Genomic DNA, 25,473 nt, shown 5'->3' with positions numbered 1-25,473 from the left:
CCGGTTCACATGTGTTTTGTGGACCTGGAGAAGGCATTCGACTGTGTCCCTCGTGATGCCCTGTGGGGGGTGCTCCAGGAGTATGGAATCGGGGGCCCTTTACTAGGGACCATCCGGTCCCTGTACGAGCGGAGCAGGAGTTTGGTCCGCATTGCCGGCACTAAGTCGGACCTGTTCCCGGTGCATGTTGGACTCTGGCAGGGCTGCCCTTTGTCACCGGTCCTGTTCATAACTTCTATGGACAGGATTTCTAGACGCAACCAAGGGCCGGAGGGGGTCTGGTTTGGGGACCAGAGGATTTCGTCTCTTCTTTTTGCAGATGACGTGATCCTGCTGGCCCCCTCTAGCCAAGACCTACAGCATGCACTGGGGCGATCAGCTCCTCCAAGTCCGAGGCCATGGTTCTTGACCGGAAAAGGGTAATGGGGGCGCTGTGCCGGTCTGTTGTGGTGAAGAGAGAGCTGAGCCGAAAAGTGAAGCTCTCGATTTACCGGTCGGTCTACGTTCCTACCCTCACCTATGGCCATGAACTTTGGGTCATGACCGAAAGAACGAGATCCCGCATACAAGCGGCTGAAATGAGCTTCCTCCGTAGGGTGGCCGGGCACTCCCCTAGAGATAGGGTGAGGAGCTCGGCCATCCGGGAGGAGCTCGGAGTAGAGCCGCTGCTCCTCCAGATCGAGAGGAGCCAGTTGAGGTGGCTCGGGCATCTATACCGGATGCCTCCTGGACGCCTTCCTCGGGAGGTGTTCCAGGCACGTCCCACCGAGAGGAGGCCCAGGGGACGGCCCAGGACACGCTGGAGGGACTATGTCTCTCGGCTGGCCTGGGAACGCCTTGGGCTCCCCCTGGAGGAGCTGGAGGAGGTGTCTGGGGAGAGGGACGTCTGGGCGTCTCTGCTGAGTCTGCTGCCCCCGCGACCCGGTCCCGGATAAAGAGGAAGACGACGAGTACGGGTATACCAAAATCAAAGGCTGGTATTTTCTCAATTTTTCAGAACGACGTTATGCTGCAATGATTATTTTTAAGGCATTTTTCCATCTACAAGTCTCCATGGTCTTTGGGTGCCGACAATGTGGAGAGAGCTCTATGTCCCTATTTAGTATACCTCCTTTAATCAATCTTAAATGTGTCAGATGACCAGAAACTGTTATAAAACAGACGTTTGCCTCACCAGGTGTGGGCTTTGGGCAGGTTGTTCGTGCTGGCATCAATCTGGTGTATAGTGAAGAGTCGTGGTCCAGCAGCACCTGCAAAGGAAATCATTTTTAGAGAAATATTTAAAAAATAATAACTTCTTCAGTTTGTGGATTTATGTGACTTCCAACTCAAAAACTCAAGAAATATAAACACCACACTGTTACTGTGTTTGGGTTTATTGGATTAATTAGCGAAGCATTTATGTTTGCAGAATAAACCACCAGAGCAGCCTTTGCACATCCTCACCTTCCATCTGTGTGATAAGCTCGACACAAAACAACAGTCACCAAACAAGGAAAAAGATCATCTTAATATCGAAAAACTATTTGTCTGAGTAATGCCTTAACTGTATAGTATAATTAACATCAGTTCAACAGATACATTTTGTAAATCAGCCTATAGGCACTATGAAGTATGTGTGTCTCTCTATCCACCCAATAAACCTTCAGTCTACACTTTAAACTAAATAAAGTTGATCAGTTTAAGCAAAAACAAAGATGATTATTTGATAGAAATGCAAATATTTATGCTGACATTTACGTGAGGCAAGTAAAAGCCATAGTATACACTGGCAGTGATAACAGAAATAATAATTACATCCCACTTAATTACGAACAAAAACAGGACTTGGTCAATAAAACATAAAACGTATTAAATATACCAACATTCTCCAGAATCATCTATGGTGTCTAAGAACAAATGGCTTTATTCTGCTACAATATACACCCTTTAAAAGCTTTCATAGCATTTGAACCTTTTAACGTTACAACCAAAAACCTCAAGAAATGTTCCTGGGATTTTGCTTCTGCACGTTCTGATATTCTTGCATCAACTGAGCAGCTTCCCTGTCTCTGGTAAAGAAACGCATCCACACAGCACGATGCTGCCATCATCATGTTTCACCCTGGGGATAATGTGTTCAGCATAATGGACAGCTTCAAAACGTTCAGCCTTCTTCCACATGTTTACTGACCCCCCCTTACATGGCTTGTGGTATAATGCAAACAGCCCTCCTTAACGTTTTAGCAATGCCTCCATAGAAGACCAGAATTGTGGAGTGTGCGGTTAATATTTGTGTAGCCAACAGATCACCCAACCCAAGCTGTGGATCTGTGCAACTCATCCAGAGTTACAATTGGCTGCTTCTCTGGTGAATGCTTTCCTTGTCTTTCAGCTTAGGTTGCACACAATTGCATTATGGGTATCAGATTAAAAAAGGCTGAATATGTGTCTTTCTTTTTTGAATGTGAAAAAGCTTAAGAGGCATGACCACGAGACACTGTATGAAGATGATTCTGTTAAGTTCTTGCATTTATCTACCTCCAGATCTCCCCATTAACTTGCTTCATGTCAATCCACTGAAGTCCTACTTTATTTGGGAGACCTTTTAAGTTTGTGATGTTTGGCCCAAGAAAAGATGATCGTGTTACACGAGGTGCTGAAGGGTACTATCTGCCAGTGGATCACCTTGTACTCATCAAAGCCTGGGCGCTCTGTGTCTGGTCAGACCTGTCTGCCAGGATGGACCCACTGAACCACAGTAGTACGCTCAGACGGAGGGTTCATCCCGGATCACAACAACCCAGAGACACAGATGCACACAGGGAGCCAAACACTTCTCAGTGCACATCCTCGACAGTGCGTCTTAGAGCTACATCTCTTCAACTCTGTACACTTGTGATCCAAACTAATTAACATTTTCCCACAATTTCAACCAGAGTTTTTTAACATATTTCATGTATAAAAAAAAGTCTCAGTCCTTTTTAACCCTTTTTTAACATAAAAAGAAAACTTCTCCACAAATTTATGGCAAACAGCAGGAAGGTTTTGAATGTGGAACCAGAAAAGACCACAAACTGTCACAAGATAGATATACGGATGAACGGACAGAAGAATAGACACACGGAAAGATGGAAGGGTTAATGGATAGAGATTTATTGGTGGGAGGATGGATAAAAAAAAATAGATGGGAAAACTCTAGGATGGTTGGAGGTATGGATGGTTGGATGTATGGAAACAACTTTTAGACAAAGAGATAGGAAATAAATTCTCAAAATATATTTTTATTTTCTTTTTCCATCTCCATCTAAACCTGGAATAGCTATATATTTTATGTATGCGGTGTGAATTACCTTGAAGGGCCTTAAAACCTTGCAGAGGAACTCTGGAGGAACCTGTGACAAACTGCAGCAGTCGGGCTCTGCGCTCTTCGTCGAAAGACTCTACAGCTTTCCAGAACCATTTAACAATGTGGGTGTCCGGAGTGCAGTGCTTCAGCCGCGTGTTGGACTTCCAGTCGTTGATGTCGATTTTACCCAGGCCGCAGACGATCAGCTACAGGTAGAGATACCGTTTAGTGTGATGGATTAAAAGAAGCCACGCGATGAGAAAAACTTATGGAGAAGAAAACCGAAGTACCTCCAGCTCCTTCTCATCGAAAGCTTTGAGCAGGTGTTGAGGGATGACCTCATTAAAGCCCTTTTGCAGGGCCAAGAACTGGGCTTCAATGCCTCGCAGGAAGCGCCAGTTGACGTAGAGGCGGACATACTCCTTCTTGTTGTCCTGTGTGACAGGGATGCTTTTACCATTCGGCTTGAGTTCATGCTGGATGATTTCTCCATACGCATTGTGCTCTACACAGAAGGTGTGGTCCAGCACACCTGTAATGTCATTTTCCCTGGTGGCAGAATCACATTCAAAATCATTATTAAAAGGATATGTACTGAAAAACAAACACTGAGTAAAACCCTGAGAAATATGTTGTGATGGTCTAGACATGTTTGAGTTACAAAGGACGCCTACAGGATCCAAACCAGGCTGTTGTGCAGGTCAGGATCTACAGACTCCATGTCATCCAGGGTGATGGGTTTACCCAGCAGCTGTTTGTAGAAGGGCAGAGTAAAACCCCCGTCAATGTAGTGGCCATGGAACACAGCCATCCCCATAATGCGGCCGACGAAGTGAAAGTACGACAAATGCTCCTGCAAGGAGAAAAAAAATTATTGTTTTACTTTTAATATAAAACAGGATGCATGTTATGCATACAGTAATGCAGACATTGTTTTACACGATCATTTCAACTAAACAGAAAGCTGCAGTTCAATGGTCTAATGGAAACTGTTGATAAAAACGTGAAAGATAAAATATTATGTGGCCTCTGATAGTGTCGGATCTACCTTTGATGAAAGGTGTTTGATTAAAGTTGCACATTTCCAGCATGGTATTCAATTATTTTTCATCAATGCCAGTGACTACTCAAAAAGATATTTTTTAAAAGTTTTGCTTTAATAGCTTCAAAAGGTTAGTTTTTACACTGAGCTGGTTCAAATGGTATAAAGGAACATCTAAAAAAGATAAATCTGAGGGGAACCAATTCTGGAAGCTGCTGTTTCTGCCGTTTTTATCACAGCCATGTTTACCAGTGTGTAACTTACAGGATTTACAGCAGAATCCGGGTTGATCTGCAGTGTGTAGATGTCATCGCGGGAGTACTGAAACAGGCCGTAGTATGGGTTCAGCATCTCATGCGACAGCAGATAGAGCCATTCCCTGCAGAGTACAAAAAGTAGGGTGCACATTAGGTGGTGAAAGTGATGGAGGTGAGAAAATATACTCACAGTGGCATGTAAAACCTAGTACAAGTGTGAGAAGTGGAGGAAATATTCAAACAGGACTTCTTATGGCTTTCTTTCACTTCCACTTTATTAATTGATCAAGGGGACTGATAAAGGTAATTGGTAGCACTGAATTTTATGTATGAGTATCAAGAGTAAAGGGACTTGAATACAAATGTACACCACAGTTTTCAGATTGTTATTTGTGAAACATTTTGTAAAACAAGTATAATTTTCCTTCCACTCCAAAGTGTTGCTCTACATTGTGTTGTTCTATCCCAGACCATGCCAGTAGAATACACTGAAGCTTGTGGTCGGTCTGAAACAAAATGTCAAGTGGTGTGAATACGTCTACAAGCCACTGTATATGATATGATGGAGCAATGCCTGTTCAGACCAATTACTTGGCTATAACAGGCAAAAAAACAACATTAAAAAGGTTGTAACTATTGGCCCTGCTCACCTGGCTACTCCTCCATAGTCGAGGCCTTCTTCACCTCTGAACTTCACCATTAACCGTTTCCATAGGTCCTTTGGCCTCATCTTCATCACCTGCCGATATGACTCCTGTAAGACAGACAGACACGCCTCATCAAACTCAGTCAAATATCAAAGAAAAATCTCTTTTAGTCCTTGTAAAGGGATAAAGCGATGGTCACACTGAGCCAAGGATTCAACTTCTCTAACTGACCAGACGGTGATGCACGTCCTTCTGTAAGGCACAGATCAGCTCACAATCAATCAGCTCTATTGGTCAAGATTGTGTACACAAGGAATTTGACTTTGGTTACACACGCTCGCAGCATACAGATATTAAGTATAAATATACAAACTTTAGAGGAAATAAAATAAAAGATAAAAGGCTGCAAGGTGTTGGAGTTGGTAGCACTATTGCCTTGCAGCAAGAAGGTCCTCAGTTCAAATCCCGGCTGGCGGGTCTTCTGCATGGAGTTTTGCATGTTCTCCCTGTGCATGCTTGGGTTCTCTCCAGGTGCTCTGGCCACAGTCTGACTTTTGGGTTAACTTGTCTCTATTAATTACTCTTAGGTGTGAATGTGTGTGTGCATGGTTGTTCGTCCTGTGTGTCTCTGTGTTGCCCTGCGATGGACTGGCGCCCTATCCAGGGTGTACCCTGCCTCTTGCCGTACACTGCTGGAAAATATTAAAATATTAATGATTACTAATGGAAAAGCCTAAAAAGCGAGTAGAGCTGTACCAAACCGTGCTGAGTAGGGACTAGGGAAAAGGGGCATAAGAAACAAGAAAGTTACGGTACCGTATCAACAGCACTTTTAATTTTTTTAACTCTACTTTGAGGCTGCAAGATCTCCGCCTCTGCCTGTGTTCACCTCACGTGCAAACAGCTTACATCGTTACTAAGGAGGCTTCACTATAAGTTGATTAGAGGCAGGTACAACAAACACAAGTTTAAGACTCTAACAACACTGCCTCTTCCTCTGCCAGGCTCCATCATACCTTCAGGATGGAGCAGACAAACTCATGGGTGTTGTGGGAGAAATGGGAATGTCTTATCTACTCTTTAAAAATAAACATCGAGACATCACCAAAGAGTTTTCTATAGAGGCATAATTTACTGCTTGAATTGTTCTGGAGAAGCTATGCAGATATGTCTGTCTGAACCCTTAAGACCTGCTATAACCCCACCCACACCCACCCCACTATCCTCCCACCCTCACAAATGTTAAGATCAGCCAACAAAAATGTCTTCGCTCAGATTGACAGATGCGGCTGTTCCAGCACATTCCAGCGCGTATTTTATGAGGGTCATGCAGTCTGTTGCAGGTGGTGTTGTTCTGTTCAAGGCCCTGCACCTCCTAGATGCAGAGAGAAAAAAAAAAAAACACTGCCCCCACTGAGAAAATACTTTTCATAAACTAGAGGTCTGGTTTAGATTTGGAGCAGAGTTACCTTCACACATCATAGATAACAATGAGGGAGAGAAACGTTCTCACAGTTAGACAGCGTGGGGCACCGACCTTTAGTGGAGAACGTAAAGAGGAGCAGGGGAGGAGAAGAATAGTTTAAGATGACTGGCAAGTCTTTGGAGGTACACAGACAACAAAAACTGGTTGCTCTGTCTAAAAGACACATTTATTAGCAATAATGGGAAAATGAACTTAAAACTAAAACAAACATTTCTTTATTTTTAGAGGACTACATCCATCTGATTCACCTGTGTGCCGTTTATTCTCTGTATAAACCCAGCTGTTCTGTGAAGGCCTCAAAGGTTTGTTAGAGAACATTAGAGAACAAAGAGCATCATGAAGACCAAGGAACACAGCGGACAGTGCATCTCACAGATCACTGTCTGACAGGCAGGGCAAGGAAAGCATTAATCAGAGAAGCAGCACATGGTAACTCTGGAGGAGCTGCACAGATCCACAGCTCAGGTGAGAGAATTAAATAACTATCAATCTTGAACTACACAAAGCTGGCCTTTATGGTCAAAGGTGCAAGAAGGAACATGTGTTTATGAAGGTGCTCAGTTAAGATTAGACCACAATTTAATAACTTAGCCTTCTATGGAAAAAACACTATGAGATGGGGAAAAGTAACAGTGCATCACCCTGAGCACACCATCCCCAGAGTGAAACCTGGTGGTCAGAGCATCATTCTGTAGGGATAGTTTTCTTCAGCAGACAAAGGGAAGCTGGAGTTGATGGAAACTATCTTATCTGACTAAGATTAAACCATTTTGCAAAGAAAATGGTCAAAACGTGAAGTCTTTACAAAGCTGGTAGCAACATACGTCAAAACACTTGTAACTGTTGTTGCACTGGAAGGTGTTTTGAATAGTACTGACTCAAGGGGGGCTTAATGTAAATGTTCACCTCACTTTCTAGTTTGTTATTTTAAATTTCAAAACTATTCATCATTTTCCGTCCACAACAGTATGTCCTATTCTGTGCTGGTACGAACACAATAATTTAGTTTGTGGATGCCATGTGACAAAATGTGACAAGGCCCAGGGGTATAAACACTTTTACAAGGCACTGTGTGCACTACTTTGTGAATATAGCATATAACAGGCATGCTTTGGAAGGTCTAGATGATATGCTGACCTCAAAGATCTCTTCGCGGGACACCTCGATGCGACAGTGGCCGGCCTGAGGCTGCTGCTGGGACAGTTCCTGACGCAGGATCTTAAGCTTCTGAACGAGGTCTCTCTTGTATTTGGGCACGGTGAGACACTCTGCCTCTTCCGGGAGCTGACCGGGGGACACCAGAGCCTGCTGGGCCTGATCCTTTGTCTGGTTCTGACGACTGCAAGCCACAAGAGAAACCCAGAGACGCAAAGGACACCAGGCAGGGAAAGAAATGGACAAGACAAGGGAGAAAAATGTTAATGCTTGTGAAAAAAAGATAAGACACCCAACATAAGAAGATTAAAAAAGAATCTGTCATTTTTACTAATGTACATTTTGGGGAATATAAGCATGAAAAGCGGCAACCTCTAACCTGCACTGCTACTTTCAAATAAAACCAATTTTCTTCATACGATCAAGTTAAAACAGAGCTTAACCAAGATTAAACATTCATCATTTATCCATGTTTTTTGTTTTAAAAGGTAAGAAATTCCTTTTTGGTCAGAGGTTGCTTAAAGTAATGCTGAATCTACTGGATTCCCTGGGTTTTTCCCCATGTAATTATAATTCTCAAAAGGAAAAGAAAATGAGTGCCAATTAAAATTTTTATTGTGATGTATATTATATCTTTTGCCAAGTGAAATCTAATTGAATTAATGTAACTGACGTGTGTTAATAAAGTAGATTGTATTCACACACTGTAAAAGCCGCAAGGTACTATAATAGACTTTCAAAGCATGCATTATTTATAATAACCAGCAGGGGGCAACTCATACTCTTAACTCCTAGAGACTAAACATGGTCCAATTTGACTTTGTGATACTCTAATAAATATTCGAGTTTATGGTTGAACAGATAAACTAAAGCATTTTCCATTGGCATGGCTACACTATGCTGGCACTGATTCCTGATTTCATGCCTACAGGAAAGGTTTTTAAATAAACTATGCAGCTGTTGTTAAATAGGAACAACAAACTAACTGGAAGTGGTAATAAATGACCTTCAGACAGGACCCAGTTGTAAAGAGTTGGTTTAGACGTTAATATATCCACCGATCCAGCAAAATGCATTACACTTTACCACAGTGGCCATTTCTCTAGATCAAAGTCCCAACATTTGGTTTCTGGGGTCTGTACAGCAGAATCTAATCACTTCCTGCTATCCTAGAAAGCCACATGGCCCCATAGGATGCTCGAGACCTCCTCATGAATCCCTTTATTTCCTGCTGACTAGACCGAAAAGGGGACGGGAGGCAGGAAGGGCACTCTGCTGACAGCACCCAAACACGGCAGACCGCTCTTAGAGTGGGAGGAGATGAGCGGAGGCACGGAGCATCTCTCTCTTTCTGCGCGTTCACCCATAAAACAAATGTTGCTGCTCCGTCTCTCATAGCTGCACTCCCTGCAACTCTCTGTTCACTTTCCAGTTGCTTATTGATGAGCATGACTGGAACATGTAACTTGAAGGCACTCTCTTTTTTTATCCCCAAAGAATAGCACAATTTGATCAATCACAAATGTCTCCAAATAGACGTCTTTTTCTCATGTGACGGTACACAAAGGCAGCCCTGCAGCCAGGTCCTAAAAGCAGACATGGATTCAGTTACCTATTGGACACTGACCTCAACCAGAAAGGCAGCCTGGATTCAACAAGACAGCAACAGCACAGGGACTTCTTAACCAAAACCATGCAGAGCTATAAACTGTAACTTTGATGGACATTATATATATCTGACATTTTTGTGGGATGACGGCACATGAGAGGTGAAAATGTCTATAATCTCTGGGCTGATAAAAGGCAGATGTCTTGACAGAGAACCAGGAGGACTGATATACTTTCCAGATGTTTGTCACAAGCTAGAGAGTCACTTCAAAGTTAGCTCTGAAACTAAACAGAAAAGGCAACAGATAATATTAGGCACAGTTAATATAAACGGTAAGGACTGATGCAGGTTCCAGTTAAATTCTATCAAGATTTCCAACTCTCAGGCTCAAGTTTAATATTCTTCACAAGACATTATGATATTGTTGAGGTAAGACATTTCCTCCAGACTGAAACTGGGGAATAAAAGAGCGTGCAGTAAACCCAAAAAGAAAACATAGAAAGAAAACACACAGAGGTGTAAAGGTTTTTGTCTACAGTTTTTCTTGTGGCACAAAGGAAAGCAAACTACCAGATCCTAAATATTGGAGCTGGGACCCATACTGAGACAAACTTTAACATATTTCACTGCTATTTTATGTGATACAGCAAAGCAAAGTAGTGTGTAATTTGGAAGCAGAAGACAAAATGATGCAGGGTTTTCTTTTCTTTTTATACAAAAAAGTGAACCGTGCATGTGTATTTCTCCTCCCTGAGTCAATACTTTCTAGAATAAATCTTCGCTGCCATTACAGCTGCAGGTCATGGTCTCTACCAGCTTTGTACATCTGCAGACTGAATCTTTAGCCCACTCTTTGCAAAATACTTCTGCCACAGAGCCTCAATTGGACTCAGGATTGGACTTTGACTGGACCAAATACATGAAAATGCTTTGATCTTAAAGAATCCACTGTAGTGGGTGTAATGTTGGCCCAATCTTAGGTCTTTTGCAGCCTCCAACTGCCTTTCCTCCAGGATTACTCTGTATTTAGCTCTGACCAACTTCCCTGTCCTTCCTGAAAAAAGCATCCCCAAAACATCATGCTGCCACCACCATTTTACATAGTGTTCATGGTGTGTTCAGGAGGCTAGTTTTCCCACCACAAATAGTGTTTTGCATGTACATCAAAAAGTTTAATTTTAGTCTCATCTGACCAGAGCACCTTCTTCCACATATTTGCTTCGTCTCCTAAAATGCTGATGAAAGGGTCTTTACAGATCAACTGTATTCATATTGAGAATAGATTACACACAGCTGGACTCCAATAACTTGTATTTAGACGACTTTTGAAGCCAATTGGTTGCACTGGATTGTTTTTAGGGGGATCGAAGTAAAGTAGGGTGAATACAAATGTACACCACACTTCTCAGATTATCATTTACAAAACCGTTTTATAACCATGTATCATTTTGCACTTTACAATGGTGTGCTACGTTGTGTTGGTCTACCAGATAAAATCCCAATTAAACAGATATAAGTGTGTGATTCAGCTGCACAAGGGAAGAAACTTTCACACTGAGCATTCAATCATGCAGACAAATGCCAAGCACACACGTGTGAACCGATCCACATAAATCTACATGTATAGACTTACAAATCCAGCTCATTCATTGACTTGGGCACAGGACTTATGCTCTGTTTCCTGGACATAAGACGCTCCTAAGCCACAGACACACCAGCCTTGGTTTCCAGTCGGCTAGTTGATGTCTGGCCAGAGGCAGCCTTGTGACGGATTGTGTGCTAAAACGCTTTTATGAGTAAAATCTCTGTAGGGCTGAGGAATTTCTGAATTATCATGAGGAAAGAAAGGATGTGGGAAGCCTGTACCATGTATACATGTCTGTGTGTGTGTATTCTTATGGGCAATTGCTCAGAAGGACTACACTGAGGGCTGAACCTCTACAGGTGGCGAACAGACATTGGCACGGTGCTCCAGTGTGAAACACGGACTCACAGGGAGGTAAAGTAACTATGTGTGTGATGGATGTCTAACCATGTGTATGTTCCTCTCTGTGTTTAAAGCATACTGCTGACATACAACCCAATCCTTACCTGACGTTTTGACTCTCGCTGCCTCCTCGAGAACCATTGGAACTTGGACTGAAGGCACAAAATACAAAAAATGAAACAAATCTTTCATCTCATGACCTATTTTTTGATATCACTTGCTTTTCTGATGTTTAAATGAAAAAGCACAGCTCTCACTTTAGAACTAGATGCAGGTTAGCCGAGAGGCGTGGGTCTGTGAACTGCGTGGTTCGGTTGTTGTGGTCAACGAAGTAAACCCTCCCTGTGGCGGTGTTCCGGATCTCCCATCCTGGTGGTAGAGGACCAAGTTCCTCACAGTTCACATTGCTCAGGTCTCTGAGATACAACAGAGGAGCACACAGCAGCAAAACAGATTTACATTTTAGAACATACAAAAGCTCAGGCTAACTGAACAACTGAACTCCAAGATGTCTGGCAACCCCTTTTTGATCTGTTCTCTTCCTTTCATGTTTATTATTACTACTGATCACAGCCTCTTTCAGTTAGATTGAAACACAGAGCAGAAGGTTCAGAAATGTCAGCAGGCTTGTAGCACTGAGGCTAACTTCTGCAGACCCAAAGCAGAGCTATGACGATGTAAAGGGAGCCCACTGAGGCATGTTCTTGAAAAGCATTAGCAGATATTTTGCACGCACATTCGTTCGGAATACAGTAATCAACAAGACCCACATGCCTGAAGCATCTGATAGGGTCAGGGTGAGACCGACTGGGTATGTATCCCAACGTCTTTCAGGGCTTTTGTACACAGTTAAGGAGTGTAATATGACATGGGTCTTCTCACAGCATAATCAGCCTCGATGTTACAGTAATAAAAGAGGGTCAGGGATAAGCCTTCTATAGGTACATCTTGTTCTGGGCATTGAAAATGTAGACAAGCAATTTTGAAAGTCAAGTCTGGACTTTAAGGCAACTCGATCTAAGCCACGTCCACTCCCTTCTTAAGAGCACAGTGATTACTACGTTGCAAAATAGGAAAACATAATCCTGGAATTCGATATAGGAAAACATGGAATGTCGCAGGATTAGACTGCAGCTCTTAATGCTCAACTTTTTATTTTTTTTGGGTGGTTGGTCGCATAAAAATTTTTATGTGACCACCATCAGAGTGCATTGTGAACAATCAACAGCCGGCATGTGTAGAAGAAGAAGTGACCCCAATCAAAGCCTGCTGTGTTTATGGAAGAGAATATGGATGCTACACACGTCAACGTTTGTGTTTGGATCTGAACTTGTTGTGAAATAGGAGCTGACAAAATAATAGATAGCTCAATCAACGATGTCTACTGTGATGTTTGTAAATAATGTTGATGCACATGTAAGTAGCATTTGTCTGTACAGAGTGAAGAAAGAGAGGCAGCTGAAATCTTCAACTCCATAAAACAATATGAGCATGTGATTATTAAATAGACCACCCGCCACAGCATCTGTCATGCTTGTTTCATCCCATTGCTTATATTTATTCTTGCCACGTCCCTTCTCCATTGGCGGAAAATTATGAGTCTGTCACACGCAATGATGTTAATGTTAGATGATATCAGTTCAGACGGAGACGGCTTTCAAAAAAAACATTAAACTGTAATATGATTTAGGACCACATATTAAAGTGGCCTGGGTCTGATTGGAATAATTTTAAAAAAAGCTTTGTGATGTTTATATTGTCGTTAAAAACCTGGCATGGGTCAGATATGGGCAAGGACGATGGATTTGGGTGACTCTGGCCAGCAGTGTGAACATAGCCTATGTGTCAGTTTACCGTTTCCTTTTATGTTCACATTAGAAGAGAGAATGTATTGGGATAGAGAAGACGTTGAAGGCTAATCATCAACAAGTCATATCAAAACAGAGAGGAATCAAGTAAATGTTAGCCTACCATATCTCTCTGTGCAAAGATCCTAAGCAGACGCATGTTTACTGAAGACTTTTTGTTGCTCTATGTGTTGAGTCACACAGTCCTTTAAATAAACAAAAGCTATGTGAGCTAGAAGCTTCCAACACCCAGTGTAATTTTAACAAAATCGTACAGGACTGTCCCATTGTGCGATTGTGACATCATAGCAACTCCTTCCACACTCCAAGACGGAGGATGTCAAACTGCACGGTGATGCTGCAGCAGAATTGCCTCAGAGGTCAGACACTCGTATCAGTCCAACAGTGAACTGGCAGCAAGTCACAGGTTTTAATATTATTAGAGTCGATGCTGAAAAGAGGGCGAGGGGGGAGACGAGGGAAAGTAGGGAGCAGTAGAAGTGCTCATGACTGGGCAGCAGAAAAGAAAAGCAAAACGATATAAATCTGATGTCAGATACTGCTTGAGAGTGTGAGATTGTGGATGTTTTCGGTTCGCAATGACCAACTAGAGGCCACAGAGTTAAGCTCATTACCAGAGATTTTCTTTCATGAACAAAGATTTTGGCAAAGATGGATGATAATCAATGTTAATAAAATGTTAGAGGAAGTGTTGTTAGAACATTACAGCAGCATTAAAACCCAGACAACCCCCTGCTGGAGCAAAGAAGACTGTCCAGAAACCTGGGTAGACAAAAATTGGTTAATCCTAAACATCATTAATGGTTAGTAACCCTAACACTATCCCAGACCATGTAACGCTGATGCAATTCAAGCCGAGTTTTTCTTTTTTTTATTGTAAAGAACCTGGTTACCTTTTTAATTACAAAGTAATTTATAAATACCAGATAGACATTTAGGATCTAACAGCTATCCAAAAGCTTTAAATGCATCTCAGGTTTTCTGAAGATTTATTATAAAATGCTTTCGTACACTTGGTACACTTTACAGTCAAAAATAGGTAATATTATCATGCAGCATGGGATACTTTTTCACTGTTATGCTGATGATAGCTTTATTTATCCAAAAATCCTGATGAGCCCAACTAGTTAGATAGACTACAGGCATGTCTGGAAGACATAATGACTTTAAAGACACAAGTTGTCGTCTTTGGACCAGAGTCTTTAAAAAAGAAATTGCTTAGTCGATCACTTAACCTGGATGGCATTAAATTGACCTCCGGTAATAAAGTAAAAAACCTTGGTGTTACTTTTGACCAGGACATGTCATTTAAATCCTATATTAAACAGGTTTCTAGGATTTCCTTCTTTCACCTCCAGAACATTGCCAAAATTAGAAATATCCTGTCCAGGAGTGACGCTGAAAAACTAGTCCATGCATTTGTTACTTCAAGGCTGGACTATTGTAATTCTTTACTATCAGGATGTCCACAAAATGCAGTTAAAAGCCTTCAGCTGATTCAAAATGCTGCAGCAAGAGTTCTGATGAAAATTAAAAAGAGAGATCATATCTATTTTAGATTCCCTTCATTGACTCCCTGGTAAATCCAGAATAGAATTTAAAATTCTCCTCCTCACATATAAAGTCCTTAATGATCTAGCTCCATCATACATCAGAGATCTGATTGTTCCATATATTCCTAACAGAGCACTTTGTTCTCAGACTGCAGGTTTACTGGTGGTTCCTAGAGTCTCTAGAAGTAGAATGGGAAGCAGATCCTTTAGTTATCAGGCTCCTCTCCTGTGGAACCAGCTCCCAGTTTTAGTCCGTGAGGCAGACACCCTGTCTACTTTTAAGGCTAGACTTAAAACTTTCCTTTTTAATCAAGCTTATAGTTAGAGTGGCTTAGATTATCCTGAGCTGTCTCTGTAGTTATGCTGCTATAGGCTTAGGCTGGTGGAGAACATATTGACCACTGTCACTCTCTCTGCTACATTCTCCTACTACTCTCCAATTTTGCGTTATTTGCTGTTATTTCAGCTTTTAACTCTATGTTCTCTCTCTGTTTTTTCTCTTCCTAGAAGCTACATCTGGCCTGGCTCTGTGTTTAGTTGTGGCACCTTCCTGGAGAGGGACATCGGCCAAGATGCTGCTACCAACAACTTAATGCTCACCTTATACAGATGATACCCTTGGTCCTGTCTTTCAGTGTTTAACCCCGTCTCTCCTAGACATAGCTACTGGCTAAGCTTCTACTGTGACTAACTGTATGTGCTCTCTTTCATACTCTAGACTTGAAAACTGACTCAGAGTTCATCTGCTTAGCTGTCTTTCTCTCTAAGATGAAGCCACTAAAGGAGCTACAACCATTAATGTTTTACTTTTCTTTCCCATAGAAAGTACTCCTGGATCAGTGCTTCTGTGTTATTTTTCTGTCTCTGCTCTGTTCTCTCTGGCCACTCACACTGAGCCTGGTTCTGCTGGAGGTTTCTTCCTGTTAAAAGGGAGTTTTCCTTTCCGCTGTCGCTACATGCATGCTCAGTATGAGGGATTGCTGCAAAGTCAATGCCAGTGACAGTCCACTGTCTCTACATCCTCATCTGGGAGGAGTGAATGCTGCAAGTCAGTGACTGGATGCAATCTGCTGGGTTTCCTTAGATAGACAACCTTTTAACCAATTTGAATAATAAACTGAATCCGATTGTACTGTTTGATAGTTAGGATTAATTAGAATGTATGTACCTGACTTGAAATCTGTACGATTCAATTGAAATGATTTTGTCAAGTGCCTTGAGACAATATGTGTTTTCAATTGGTGCTGTAAAAAAAAACTGAATTGAACTGAAATGAAAACAAACAGTTGTAGACCATTTCCTCTGTTTGTATGTTAGCAAAAAAAGCTCAACAAAAATTGTTCCAGACCTATAGGAAATCCGATTTGGACCTTTGAACATCAAGTATGAGAACTGCTGGTGTAGACAATCCTATTCAAACATGCCTGCATTTACTATTCAAGAGCTAAATGAAAATATAAAATATTATGTACAAAATAATATTGGTGACTGTGTAAATCATACCTGGGTACCCTAGGGTCATGCCATGTGCTGACACCTGTCTGAGTGTGGAGGAAGTAAACTTGACCTTGCTGCGTTGTCCTTTGCTCTGTGAGAAGACATTAAAACAATGAAAGAGGTTCATCAAGTTGCCTCAACAATGAATTAAAACAGCTTTCAAAATGCAAGAGTTTAGTTCATATTCCACTTACAGACAGATTGGGCACAATATGTCTACGTAAGAGAGTGATCTGACAGATGGAGATAAAAGAACGGCTTGAGTCAGCGGAGATCCCAACAGGCAGCCAGAAAGAGTGAGCTGAGAGAGGAGGTGAGAGACAGTGCGAGGAACGTTGGAGAGGAAAGGAGACGAGACCGGGGGGGGTGGTAGTCTAAGCTTTCAGATGGTGAGCTCATTCATCACAGCCTGACAGATATTTCCATTGAGCCTCCTGCCAGGAAGGCATCCTCTGCCATCTCTAGAGATTGTCTTCCCTGCTTCTACACGTGCCCAGGTGACCTTCCACAGCCACACTTGACTCACAAGAGCGCTGCATGTTCAACACGCAGGGTGACATCTCTAGGTCATGTAGGAGCTAATGAAAGGCTTTATGGGAACTCCAGGTATCAGGGTTATACATGACATTGCTCATTTATGAAGCCAATGAAATGCTTCCTCTCAGACATGCCAGGACTATTACACAGAGAGCCAAGCCATGCCAAGGATAGCTGGCATCAAGCCGTGAAACCACAGGGTACAGGAAATACCCTCAGGGTCCAGTTACACTTCCCTGTTTTTGTTTCCACAGTGCAAAGAAATGATTGCTGTACAACATTAAGGCTGAATCATTATGATTTATTCTGGCTTGTGTTTAAAAAAGGGAAATGAATGAATCCTACTTCTTTAATTACACATTCAGAACACCCAGCGAACGAATGAGAGTGATCTTTCAAATGGTGGCTATGTGACCATATAAAATGGGCCAGGCTGTGTATTCTCATGACCCCATCATGATAATTAATTGTCAAATAAATAAAGAAGACAGCATATCTGATAGAAGAGACACTGATAAAGAGTCAGCATGATAAGGAAACAAGCACGGAGACCTAGGGAGCCGCCTAATCTGAAAGAGTAAAGGCAAAGCTGAGTTACACTTCCTTCTCTTTGGATCCAAAGCCCCACAGACGACTTTCCTGGGCCTCAAGGAGAGACCGCAGCTTGTCTGTGTGCCATCCTTTACATGAATGCTTCTGATTGTTTTACTGTGGGCTTGAATAAGGAAGGAGGTGTGGGTGGTGAGCTGTTGCCAAGCTTAGAACAGCAACATCAGTTTAATTAAATTGTCTAAAACAGAGCCAGTACGCAGGCCATTGATTAGCTGGGTCACTCTGGTCACTGTGGACAGGCAGGTTGGCCGAGGCAGAGGCATTTAACACGCAAAGACAAAAACCTCTGAGGACATGACAGTGATTTTCATCTATTTCCAATTTCTTGTTTTTTCTTAAAACCCTCGAACGGGTGCAGGATTGTTGGGAAACAAATATGTTTATTTTGATAACAACTCAAACAACACTCAGTGTTGGCAGATCTAATATTTTATTCAACTCATGTGTTCAATTTCAGTCAAGATTTTTCAGTTGTTCCAGAAGATGAAATGTTCATTAACTTTCACTATGTGAACAATGCGAACTAAATATGGGACAAACCTGGAGGAGGACCTGCTAGAGGCTGTAAAAGACTTTAGGTTGGGGTGAAGGTTCAACCATAAAAATACAAACAGATTCACAATGGACTGGTTTAGGTCAAATGTTTTATAACAAGTGCCAGCTGACCAAATTCTAGCATACTGTCAGGTCATTACTGTACTATAACTGGAGTTGGACACAAAAAACCTTATTCATGGGTACTGAATGTGTAGACTGAAGCTTCTCATTGAACATGAAGGCCAGGATGACTGCCATGCTGTTTTGTCTGCACTTCCTGCAGCTTGTATCCCAGTAAATATTTCCCAAACATGAACACATGTACTGCATCTACTGACAAAGATGTTATTTTGGCCTGTATCACTAACAGCAGTTAAAAATGGGCAAATTCTACTTTTTTTTTTTACTTTGAGCTAGAACTTGGTCAAGTATTAACAGTTGATGGTAACAAAGCATTATTAGCCACTGAATATTTCTGTCAGTTCATTTTGATCTCTGGTTCACTTCCGTTTTGAGTATCATTTGTTTGAAACACCCATGAATGTTGCCGAATGACTCGTCTTTTCGCTATTTTGGTTTATTAGCTCTACATTACAGCTAACCCGCTGAACTTTCACCTTATAAATAGTTGGTCCTAAAATGTCACTAAAAGCAGTCAAGTACCACCAGTACAAGTACCATATGATTATATTCATGTGTTAAAATGGCCTATTCAAAGTCCAGACCTAAATACTTCTGAAGATCTTTGCCAAGACTTGGAAACTGATGTTCGGACTCTCTCTCTACAATCTGAGAGAGCTTGTGCTACTTTGCAGAAAAAAAAGAATGGGCAACAAATGGCTCTAGATGTAGCAAGCTGGTAGAGACATATCCCAGAAGACCTGCAGCTGTAATTGCAGAAAAAAATGTTGTTCTACAAAATATTGAACAACCACAAACGGAGACTACACTTTTCAGATTTTTATTTGTCAAAAAAACCTAAAAGGCATATATAATTTTCCTTTCACTACAGTATTATGTTATTTTATGTTGGTCTAGCACATAAAATTTAGATAAAATACATTGATATTTGTGGGAAAATGTGAAAAATTTCAAGAGGTATAAATACATTTGCAAGGCACCGTAACTAAACTTTAGATTTGAACTGTGTATGCAATATCTCTATTAAATAAAGTGTGTGTATTCACTGTAGGGCTGCCGTCCCACTAACCGTATCCCTCAGGAAGGTCTGGGTGCATGTGCAGGTGGGTTCTGCTCATATAGTTGCGGTGCCGCTGCGATCGCACCCGCCTCTCCTGGGCCCGCTGGTCACTGGCAGGTAATGCTGTGGTGGGCGTGGCGCCATTTGTGCTAACAGGGGTGTTCTCATCTACAATGCAGCTGAGTGGCCGTCCAGGGCTGGAATACTCTGATGCAGGCCTGAGGGTCGGTGTAAAACGGTCCAACAACCAATGGGAAGAAGGAGATAAGAGTTTAGAGGGGGGATGAAGATGGCCATAGTACCTCTATAAAAAAGTGAGAGAACAGTTAGGATTAAGGAAGATCAACCCAATGAGGAAAACTGCAATGGTAAAATTCTAAGGAAAACTTTCCTCAGGGCAAGATCCACAAGAAGTGTGAAATAAAAACAGCTGACTATGTCCACTCTCATTAAGTCCAAGGTTTCTTTGGCTTGTCCACATCATTAAACCTGGAGCAATTTGTCACACTTTTTTCCACCACATTTTCTGAAACCCACTTCAGTTCTCACCAGGGTCTTTTCAATTTGGGATCACGGAGGTCAGACATGAAGTCTTCCATGGACCTCCTGGTGTTTGATGAAAGAGGTCTTGGTTTAAGTTTCTAGGGCCTGCTAAGGGTACTCACCTGGTTGGCCTCTCCCACTGTGTGGTGCGTGTGATGTGGTTCAAGTACTGGATTCGTCCAGATGCAGTCCTCCTCTCCTCCCAGCTGGCAGGAGAAACATACACAGACGCAGCAGTGAGCCGACACTGAAGCAAGACTCGCGGATCTTTTTCACCACACGCCAACCCCGCATTCTTACATCAGTTCTGCATTAATATCTCTTCGCTTGTACTTGCAGCGAACGTGTGTTGTGTATGATTTGCAACACCCAGAAAGAAACTGAAGAGATTTGCCTCTTACTCACCCATCTGGAAGATCATTGTCAAACAGCCGACTGCAGTCCACCACGGGACCTCCTGACCCTATGCGGTCCCTCGACTGAAGGCTCACTTTAAGAACACATGGGAGACAGATACAAATACTAGTGTTACTAGACAGCAGATCCCAGCCAGGGCAATGATATGTTATCAAAAACAAAGTGGAGCTATATAGTTTTTCTTTTAAGAACAAGGAAAAGGGGTTAGATCTTATCAAAAGCTTGGTGAACATTTGGTCAAATAGGACTGCATTTTATACACAATATTTCTATAGTTATTCTTTTACGGGGAGAATTAGATTTTTTTATCAACTATGTTATACACATTTAGTTACCCTTTATAGTAACTCTCATTGTATTTACTCAAAAGACCTGGTAAGGACAGAGTTACTTTCAATGAGTAGAGAAATACATAAAGCTGCGCTTCTGGTTCCTACTGTAAACATAAAAGCCGGCAACATTTATAGACACCCGTGGAAAAATGTCAAGACAGTATTAAAATAACCTTTATTGCAGCAGCGTAATTTTGCATAAAAACTTGAGAAAAAAAAATCAGAACTTTAACCTAAGTATATTTATTCAATGAAGAACAACAAAATGCAGCGTAAAGAAATACCTGTTAAAAATGATAAATGGACTGAACTTATATAGCGTTTTCCCATTCATATTGACCGCTGAAAGTGCTTTCCACTACAGCTACATTCACCCAGTTGCAGACTCCAAGAAGACTACTCTTCCCACTGAGCCACAGTAGCCTTTTTGTTTTGTTTTGTTTGCTTTTTTTTATTATAAACTAACCTGCACCAAACCTATTGGTACATGTAATAATTCTGTTTTAAATAAAAACATGAACATTATTTTTGTAATTTTCCCTTTTTTAAAGTTAATCTGAGTTTCTATTAAATACTCTTCCTATTTCCCTAAGGTTTAAATTCTGCGTGACACCAAGGGCCATTTCTCTCTTCAATATGAAGACAAGTGAACATACCTATTCAAGTAATGAAGATGTATGTAAGGCTTCATCGGTCTAAAAGAATGGATGTGGCTTTAATCACATGAGAGTAAGATTGAGCTTTTTGGCAACAAACACCAGGTGGAGTTTGGCAGGAAATAAAGGACGAATGTGTGATAAGTGGAAAGACGTCTCGGTTAGCTAGGGTGGAGGATGTGTTATGCTGTGGGCCTGTTTCACTTCCAAACACACAGGTAGCCTTCTCATAGAGCATGGTTCATGAACTCTTTGGAAATACTAGTAGATTTAAAAAAGATATTTAAAAATCTACTGGTATCAGATTTGACATTTTTCTTTTGTCTGATTTAATTTAATCTTTAATTAAACGGGTATGTTATTAAGAACAGATTCTTATTTACTATAACTTAAAAAGATTTGGTTGCCTCTATGAAACTGGCTTCATTATTTTGGAAAAATATTCGATCCAAAACCTTTGGCCAAATCAACACAGAACAGCTTCCCCAAAACAAAAAATAAATCTTCATCTATGGTCACCACAGTTCCCAAACCTAACTCCTGGATCCTTCTCTCTGTATGAAATGTTACAAGAGAAAACTAAGTGATGTCAACTGACAGCAATTTAATTAAAACCAATTTTTTCTTAAGACAGATTTCTTTCCACCAACTGAATAAATATAATCAAATTAAAGGCTAGATTTTCCAAACTTTTTTAGTGTGAAATTGGAATTGCGACCAACACAAACCCCAACATATAAATATTTTAGGAGATGTGTACAGAGAATACAGATTTAATTTACAACTCAAACAGATTGTACTTACCTACAATCTGCCCCCTGACTGTGTCACTGTCGTTGGGGCTCAACTTGTTCAAGTCTAGTCTCTGGTCTGTTCAAAAGCAAAAAAGAAGAAGTGCACTGAGTGAAAAACAACACAATCAGACAGAAAGGAATGAAAACAGAGATAAAAGTGGAGAACAATTTGGAAAGGACTGGAAGAGAAGAAAGGATCCACGTGAGAGAGATACATGTAAACCAGCATGTGTTTGGACTCATTCCCCATGCTTGGATGATTCCCATGGTTGTGTATCATTTACATCACTCAGAGTCAGTTCCCCTCTCCCTCATTATCCGTCTCTCATTCCGTCTGTCTGCAAACCACAGCTTGGCTGTGCCAGAGAACAGATGGTCCGCTCTGCGGAACAGCCGCGGGCTGTAAAAATCTCACCAAGCTTCAGTTCAAATGCAGGGGTCAAACGTTTGACAAATTTCAGTACAAAGCGTGCACTATTCCATTCAGTCTTGGCATGGACACGAACTTCTGCCAAAGTCTGGAAACTCTTTGTCTGAACTTCTTAAAGTCTGTGGAATTTCAGAGCAAGGGAGACAGGCGGAGAGATCAGGCGGAAAAAAAAATAATACACACAGTGCCAAAAAATAAATAAATAAATAAAATGTCCAAGTTGCCTCCAGACATAAAAAATGTCACTATCTGTTCTCTCTTGTCTGGGTGCCATGCAGATCAGCCCAGGATGACTGTCTAGACTGAACATGGACAAAAACAGGCAATGGTCAAATCGTCACAAGGCTGGTGGAAGGTCAGCAGCCACAGAGAAAGCAGTAAATACTCACACAGTAAAAAAAAAACATTTTTAAAGAACAAACAAACATGGTGCTTTGGAAAACCATAAATTCTCCTTAAACAACCGCAAAGCTGTATTTTACTGGGACTTTATGGGATAGATTAACACAAAGTAGTGCAAAATTAGTAAGTGGAAGGAAAACAAGACATAATTTACAAGATGTTATACAAATAAAATTCTGAAAAGTGTGGTGTGCACTGGTTTTCAATAGAACCGCCTTTTGCTGCAAACAGTTTTAGAGATCTAGAGACTGAAATAGCGCAAGCTTGGTCAGACTGGATGGCAGCATCTGTAAACATCTGGCCACAGATTCTCAGTTGGATTTAGGTTTGGACTCTGACTTGTGTTCCTTCTAACACACACATCTGCTGTGTGTTTAGGGTCGTTGCCATGCTGTAAGGTGAAACTCTGTCCCCGTCTCCAACACGTTTTCTTCCTGGATTAGCCTGTATTTAGCTCCATTCATCTTCCTGTCAACCGAACAGCTTCCCTGATCCCTCTGTAGAAAAGCATCCCCACAGCATGATACTACCACTACCAGGTGTCCTAAAAAGATAATAGTTTTAAGATTATGTGTGGTGTTTTTTCCGCCACACACAGGATTTAGCATCTAGGCTAAAAAGTTCAATTTTGGTCTCATCTGATCAGTGCAACTAATTAAGCCTTTAGGTACAGTTGGCTGCAGTGTTTTTTTTAGAGTCATCAGAGTAGAGGAGAAAAACAGAGAAAACCCATGTAAATCATTTCACTTCACTTTACAATGATGCATCATTTTGTGTTGGTTGAAAACATAAAACATTAAAGTTCCTTATGGTAGCTGGGCAAAATGTGAAAATCTTTAAGGAGTATGAATACTTTTGTAAGGCCATTTCAATACTTCAGCAGTCATATAGACCAAAACCAGAACAATTAAGTTTGTGCATTATAAATAAATGTTATAGTCAAGCAAAGACTCTGCAATTATACACAAATGTTTCAGTCGATGCAGAGCCGTTTCCAGGGTTTGTCGAGGAACAAAACGCCAACTGGCGGTAAATGCAGGAAAAACAAGAATGACAAGGACCACAACAGAGAGAAAACTACAAATCTATGCTTACACATAAATAGCTGTACAATTATGTATGTCTATGCAAAATGACCGGTTGTCTAGATCGGCAGACGGAGATGGAGGTTAGTCACAATGGCATTTCGCTTGTGTGTGTGTGCTCATACACATTCTGCCACCTCATGGACGAGACTGAACGGGAAATCAAGGGACGAGGTCTAGGCCAGGAGAAAAAAGGGGAAATGCAAAAGCAAAACCACTCACAGCTGTTGCACAAACTTCAGGTTTCCTGTGTCAATTCAGGAAAACAGTGTCAGGAGTTTCTAGGAAAAGTTATGAGATTCTTTCCTAGTTCAGCCAACAAGACCGCAGGGCCACAGAGCAGGTACCAGTTCACCAGCAAAAAATAACCTCCAGACTGCTGTGTTGTAGCTAAATATTTCCTGAAGCCTCCATCTCATTTACCCAGCTAGCTTCTGAGACATTTTTACTGTAATTGCAGGGTGATGGTGAGCAGCTCTTCCTGTTCTGGCAGGAACAGACCCTCACACACTCCAGTTATGCCTCTGTCAGGCTTACTGAGAAGGATGGGACATTATTGCCATTTTTCTATGGTACAATTTAATTTACCACCCTTTCAATGTGAGCAGGGTCAGTGCTTGTGATTATTATATCAACTTTGCAGACAGATCAACAGGAAGTGACTTAATATTAAAAAGTACAACAGAGGTGTGTAGCGCAAATGTTTGAGGAACGCTTTTTGTGCAAGATTCAAATATCTAATGGGTGCAGTCACAAAACTGATTGCTACAGAACGTCACTGGTTGGGACAGAAAAAACTCAAAATTCAAGCTTGCAGATGATAAACATGCTCAGGTATCCGCAGAATGCCATCCATCTATCAATATCACTAATTATGCCGGAAACTGCAAAACTTAAAACCCTTTTATATGACAAGTTATTGTGTGCGTGCAAAGACAATGTTCATGTCAACAAGTGTTTCGTCCGGCAGATTGGCTTGTTTGAAACTTCAGTTGAGGCGGTACCAAAGAAACGGTATCAGGACAAGTTCTACACTTCTAAAGAGGAAACTAATGAGGCCAAGTTGGGCAACACACTGTGATAGAAAAGGTGGAACAAATGGATCTAAATGGCAGAATAACGGGAGACAGAAATGTTTAATACTTGTGTAATAAGAGCAAGTTTACAAAGCAGAAGTTTACATACACCAAGATTACACTCCCTTTATATACAACCTGGGAAGGCCCAGATGATGATGATGTCGTGCCTTTGTTAGCCTCTGATTCGACTAGATGCACATCTATGGATTTATTCTAAGGCAACACCTCACACACGCCCCGTCCTCGTTTGACATCATGAAATTTCATTTTAAAGAAAAATCAGAAAACAAGAAGAAAAAAAAAAACGCGGACTTCCACAAGTCTGGTTCTGGTTCATCCTTGTGTACAACTTCCAGATGCCTGAAAATACCACATTCATCTGTCCAGACAGTTATATGCAAGTAGAAACACCACTGGAA

General features: G+C 41.4%; 1 protein-coding gene across 2 annotated transcripts in view; it reads right to left on the bottom strand.

Annotated features, from left to right (window-relative positions):
* LOC124863178 (E3 ubiquitin-protein ligase SMURF2) overlaps positions 1–25,473 on the bottom strand; it is a 65,465-nt gene that overhangs the window by 3,282 nt on the left and 36,710 nt on the right. For both annotated transcript variants that reach the window (XM_047357446.1, XM_047357447.1), the window contains 14 exons: positions 22,069–22,134; positions 20,265–20,349; positions 19,982–20,065; positions 19,326–19,534; positions 16,436–16,520; positions 11,769–11,927; positions 11,616–11,663; positions 7,898–8,099; positions 5,278–5,381; positions 4,635–4,749; positions 4,003–4,181; positions 3,619–3,877; positions 3,333–3,534; positions 1,175–1,250 (listed from right to left, as the gene is read on the bottom strand). In XM_047357446.1, the coding sequence (XP_047213402.1) occupies positions 1,175–1,250; positions 3,333–3,534; positions 3,619–3,877; positions 4,003–4,181; positions 4,635–4,749; positions 5,278–5,381; positions 7,898–8,099; positions 11,616–11,663; positions 11,769–11,927; positions 16,436–16,520; positions 19,326–19,534; positions 19,982–20,065; positions 20,265–20,349; positions 22,069–22,134 (1,873 nt within the window). The remainder of the gene's footprint in view (positions 1–1,174; positions 1,251–3,332; positions 3,535–3,618; positions 3,878–4,002; positions 4,182–4,634; positions 4,750–5,277; positions 5,382–7,897; positions 8,100–11,615; positions 11,664–11,768; positions 11,928–16,435; positions 16,521–19,325; positions 19,535–19,981; positions 20,066–20,264; positions 20,350–22,068; positions 22,135–25,473) is intronic.

The sequence above is a fragment of the Girardinichthys multiradiatus genome, chromosome X (assembly GCF_021462225.1).
Source record: "Girardinichthys multiradiatus isolate DD_20200921_A chromosome X, DD_fGirMul_XY1, whole genome shotgun sequence".
Classification (NCBI taxonomy): Eukaryota; Metazoa; Chordata; class Actinopteri; order Cyprinodontiformes; family Goodeidae; genus Girardinichthys; species Girardinichthys multiradiatus.
This window is presented reverse-complemented; position numbering and strand designations above follow the sequence as displayed.